Source organism: Aplidium turbinatum, chromosome 15, assembly GCF_918807975.1.
Source record: "Aplidium turbinatum chromosome 15, kaAplTurb1.1, whole genome shotgun sequence".
NCBI lineage: Eukaryota > Metazoa > Chordata > Ascidiacea > Aplousobranchia > Polyclinidae > Aplidium > Aplidium turbinatum.
This window is the reverse complement of record NC_137486.1, coordinates 7,182,710-7,188,365: the sequence shown is the minus strand read 5'-3', so window position 1 is coordinate 7,188,365 and position 5,656 is coordinate 7,182,710. Positions and strand designations below refer to the sequence as shown.

General features: G+C 34.5%; 1 protein-coding gene across 1 annotated transcript; it reads right to left on the bottom strand.

Moving 5' to 3' along the window:
- Positions 1-1,869: 1,869 nt before the first annotated feature.
- Positions 1,870-5,022, bottom strand: LOC145784761 (glycoprotein 3-alpha-L-fucosyltransferase A-like). Its single transcript, XM_082596609.1, has 5 exons — positions 4,943-5,022; positions 4,205-4,390; positions 3,686-3,847; positions 2,526-2,923; positions 1,870-2,184 (listed from the first exon to the last, which is right to left on the bottom strand). The coding sequence occupies exons 1-5, from the start codon at positions 5,011-5,013 to the stop codon at positions 2,099-2,101; spliced, it is 903 nt and encodes a 300-aa protein (XP_082452735.1). The 5' UTR covers positions 5,014-5,022; the 3' UTR covers positions 1,870-2,098.
- Between the last annotated feature and the right edge of the window lie 634 nt (positions 5,023-5,656).

Genomic DNA, 5,656 nt, shown 5'->3' with positions numbered 1-5,656 from the left:
CAAATGTAAGAAAAGCAATAAACTTATCAAGGTAAAAGTGATCCTATACTTCATTCAAGTGTCGGGTATGAGGTAATATGAGGTAATGTTTGGTATGAGGTAAGCTTTCGGTACTAAAGAGAGTAGGGTGCCCAGTTTCTTTCTCTTGGCCGCCTTTCTTGCAGCACTTATGCCCACCCAATTTATCACACCCTAGGTCAAGATGGCAAACGTTTTTTAGTGCATGGGTCACAAAAGAGACCTTAATCCTTGAAAAAGCAAAAGTGGGTCATACATTTAATTACATGTTAATGCGAAGCTACATGTTAATGCGAAACTTGCTGCTGCATCTTCTCTGCAAGTCTTATTATCCTTGGTTGGTAATCCGTAGTTTTTAGCTTCACACATGCAGCACTCATATCTGAGCTGAGACGATTCCGTGTGCTTGATTGTATAAAATTCATGTGCGAAAATAAAGATTCGCACGAATATGAAGAACCAAACAACGTTAAAAGAGCTACCGAAAATCTTTTCATAGTTTCAAACGAATTTGGCAGGGACAACCATCCATATCCGTTTTCATTTCAATTTTTTGTAGGAGATGATTTAAGTCTACAAATTTTGTTTTCCAAACTGTACTTTCTTGAAAGTCTATCATTTCCATTTCCAAGTTGTAAAGACGAAGCCATTCGAAGTTTGATAATTCAAGATTTTCAAATTGAATTGCATGCGGGAAAAGAATGAACTGCAATGTAGTATCTAGCTTTCGGAACTGGGTAAACCCTTCTGACATTACATTTTTGGCCTCTTTCATCAGTAAAACATACTTGTTGAGTGCAGTTTGCTTTTGTTCATAAGTTAAATTGGTGCTGGTAAAGTGCTTCAACAACTAAGGAAAATATTTCAGCTGACCTTGTTCAAGGTCTACAGAAAAAATAGCGAGTTTCTTCTCAAATGCTTTAATGTGCCCAAACATGGATAGTACAATATTTCCACAGCCTTGCAATTTAGTATTTAACTTATTGTAATGTATTGTGAAATCAGCGAAAAAATGTAAATCATTCAACCACGTACTTTCGCTTAACTCTGAATATTTTTAATTTTTTTCAGCTAAAAAAAGTTGTACTTCTTCCAACAATTTTACAAATCGCTGTAAAACATTATCACAACTTAACCACCTTATACACTGTTGTACATGAGTAAGCCATTAAATTTACTGTCACACGCGTTCAATAAATTTGCAAACTGGCGTTTATTAAGAGCATGAGATGCAATTTAGTTGACTATTTTTGTTACCACACTTACAACTTTTTGAAGAGATTTGATTGATTTGGCGCAAAGGGCTTCCTGATGTGTTATGCAGTGAAATTCAACAAAGTTGCGCTTTAACTCCTGTTTTAGTAATTAAATAAGCACCCAGCACCCAGTAACTTGCCGTGATACTGATAACGCACTACTACGGCTTTAGTTGTGTCAGGCTGCTTATTTAAAAAAAGACAAGTGGGTCACTGAAAATCTGTGGTGGGTCACTTCTTGACCTGCGGGTCAGTGGTTCGCCATCCCTGCCCTAGGTAGAGGTGAGCGTTGTTTTCAACAATCAGCTTAAGCCAGGAGTCGAAACAGGTTTGCATAATTGGAAAACCAAACGTTTTATCCGTTGCGCCATCCCACTGCCTATATCAAGGTAAGTTATAAAATATTAAAAAAAGAAACGCTCTGAGCAACGGTTTCGGCTTAAAAAAATGACTTTATTATCTTAAAAATAAAATACCACAAAGTAATAAATTGACTTTTCAATAAATTATTGCATTCTGAATTTGAAACCGAATCCATACACCCAATCGACGAAAACTACGAGCAAAAAAAAAAAAAAAACTACGAGTAGCCCAATACTGACACAGCCTAAATTTTTCTAAATAATAAAAATGCTATGAATGAAACAACGGTGTTTTCACATTATAAGAAATTAAAAAATATAGGCTATAAAACAAATAATTATTTGTTGCTATAATATTATAATATACGGTAGGCCTATAGGTTTAAGAAAGCTATATCTATATTTGATAAACAAATAAATCTAACAACCAGACGGCATTTAACATAAAAACATGACCATAAACTAAAAAATTAAAAACGTTTTCGACCATAAATTATTCATGTTAACCCTTTTCAAGTAACCATCAGACTGATGTTCTTCATAAATTTGAACTTACAGATCTGATCTACATAATTATACAAAAATCGAAAAAAGAAACCCATAAGAATGAAACGGCAAGACAAGGGAGAGGCAAAATCACATGATGTGCTCAGGAAAAACCACAAAAAATTACTTTCCTACCAAAATTGTATATTTGATAAAACAAATAAATGTAAATAAAAACACACATGTACGAACTGGTAGTATCACGGTCATTTTAATACTGAATTTGTGGAGAACAAAAAATATAGGAAAGAAAACTACCCATTGAGACATTCTGGTCGGTCTTGAGCAAACCATGTAGCCACATCAGGAATCACATTAGTAAGTTGATTAGTTTTATGAATTGTTTTGCACAAACCACAGAATCCAGTTTGTAGGTTTGTTACAAACTTGCTTAAAAGTTGCAATGTTTGGTTTGAAATATTTGAATTGTTACTTGTTTGGTTTTGCGGATGAAACTCTCCATTTTCGTCTAAATACTTGATCCAAGATCTCCATTCCAAATACTCAGAGTAAGCAGTAACATTCTGATCTAAGTAGTTTAGATAGTTAACCAGGTGTTGTGGCGTTTCAAAATCTTCAGTATGAATGTACGATTTTGGGGGTAGCACTGCGGCTACATCATCTTTGTGAGGTCCAAATATGATTGGCACCGCTCCACTGTACAACGAGTTGTACCAAAGTTTCTCAGTGAAATAATCTTCACAGTGATAACTGTTCTCGAATGACAAGTAAAATTTGTATCTGAAATATAATTTGTTTAAAACAATGGTTAAACCAACTACACCAATACCTTTAATGCATACTGTTCATGCATTTGGTCAGTTTCAGTTAAGCACATGCTAATGTAATAGAATTCACCGTTATTGACACCACTTAAAAATCAAACAAATGGGTCGATTTAGGCTGTTCCGTTGTAAAGAACGCATTCCAACATTTTGATTATTAAGTAGCCTAAGGGGCGGGTATGAGGTAATATTACTAGACCTAAAGTTTAATGTGTTCCAAAATATGGTTTTGTGCTGCAACGGAACATTTGCAAGGGTTATTTTAAGTTAAACTAATCGAGTAAAATTTTGCTTGGATTGTTGAATTTAATAACTTATTTGAAGCATTTCTAGCTAGTTAGAATTGAACTTTCATATGAACAATGAAACTAACCGTTATCGAATAATCGTTAATGCTTTTTTTAATTTTTGTTGTGAAAACCAAGAGAGGTTGCCTTATTTTGCTGTTATGAGGTTTGGGAAGCGCGTGGATACTGATTAAAGTTAGACGTAGGCTAAATGTTGTGACTTAATCACCAAACTTTCAATCCTTATTCAACATTGCTGCTAATTATTTCTTTTCTACCATTCTAGGAAGAGCTGAGACTGATTGGTTATCTCGAAGTGTTGCCAATAACAAGGAAAAAGATTAAAAAGCATTAACGTATTTAATAAATTGATTTCATTTTCTTTACGCTAATTCGGCTGAAATATTATTTAAATATATAGAAAATCTTGCCTGCTTAAAACTTCATAAAACGCAGGATCCCATCTTGATTCTATAGGAAACGCTTGACCACAATTTCCAAATACGTCAGTTTTTAATCCAGCTGCTTTTAACTTGTGAAAGTATTGGAATCGCCTTTGAGGTTTACAATTGCTTACAACCCAAGCTGTTTCTCTGAAAGTCAGAAAGACTTATTACTTACTGGTACTAAGAACTTTCTGTTTGCAATTGAAAAGGATTTTTAACAGTAGGCTATTTATTTCTTCAGATAAGAGCGAATGCTTTTGATTTAGGCTTAGGCCAAAGCTTCTTATGCCAATCTTCCTTCTAGATTATTTTTCACAGTGTGTAAATCTGCATTTTTTCTGAGTTTATTGGGATAATGCATCATTTACACTAGCTATTTATTGTAGACAGACAGTAGACAGTAAATTGCATGTGTGTGGATGACTCGATTGTCAATACAGCCCATGTAAGCTTAGTTAATAACAATAAAAGTCAATAAAAATTTTTTTTTTGAAAGAGTTTTACCTGTTTTTTTTTGCAAGAAGTGCATGAATTTCCAAAGGTATTTTGGAAGGAATGTCGAAAAATGTCCATGTGATTGAATCGTTCGGAAGATTTTTTATCACATTTTTGAATGTATTCTCATCGATCAAACGCAAATGCTTTTGACTAGCCACTGTCTTCACCGTGTCATGTCCCCGTTTTTTGCTCCTGCATTGATTGATCTTAATCAGTGTCAGATTTGAGCCAGTAGGCTGTGTAATGCACAATGCACTTTTGGACATTCTTTTCGACTTGCTTCAATATAATAAAAAAACAAACGAGTCAAACTTTAAATTAGTAAAGAGCAAAGTGTAAAAGCCTTAAATCAATATAAGATAATGATAATGCATGTTTTTATATAGCGCTGTATCCATCGCGGAATGCATCATCGCAGGTCCATGACTACCAAAGGAAGACAAATTTCGAAACCAAGATTTATATTCAGAACTTGTGTTCGTATCGTCACTACAATGAACAGTGCCATTTCATTTTGCTTGAGAAATTTTTATGCATGCAATTTTTTCTTTCAAAGATAGCTTAACAATTCTTTTCTACGGTAGGCTATATTAAGATTTTTAAGCTCAGCAGGGTTTAAGTTTGTATTGGTTCCGTATAGCCTACTGTGTGCGTTACAAACAGATATAGCTAAAGTGCGAAGCATATGCAAATTTGTAAGTCGTTTCCGTTTAATTTCATCGACATTCTGTAGCTGTAGCATACCAAAGCATTTTCAAAATGCGTGAGAAACTGTTATATGGGCTGTAAATGCCAGATGAACGTCGAACCGTCATAGTTTGATTGAAGAAGTTGATCATTCCCTGGCCAGAGGGAAAACGATGTAACCCACTGCTTTCTTGGGTCCACCAAACGTACAATTGGTCAGGGCGACTGTAATAAAATAATGAATTAAAATTTTCTGAGGAGTTTTAAAAGCCGTAATAGCAGATTGTAGTCTGATGAACATAATCTACAATAATTGAACTTATTTATATTTCCCTTGTTTCTCGCACGAAAAAGGATAAGATTAAAATTTATACATTGACCTACAATGAGGAATTTCAGCTTTCTTTTTTTGTGGAGATCATTGGCACCAAGCGTTTATCAATTTTTGTAAAGTCAACTTTTCCTTCCAAATCATTTAATGAAATTCGAATAAATTTGTGAGCATCCCGATTCTAAAACGCAGACTACAGACGAATGCTGGCGTTTGCAACTGCCTAAATTTTCCATCATGGCCTCAAAAGGAATTGCTATTTGCAAAATATTTACGAAAATATTTAATGTAGTGTGTGAACGGTTTGATTTACTTCCATTGAACGCTTTAAAGGTACCGTGTTGTTGTCGATAGAAGGCCTCTTTCTTTTGTTTCAGTAGCATGAAGCACAACGGCATCACTGTTGGAAAGACAACTTCTGTTGTAGGTAATGATACAAT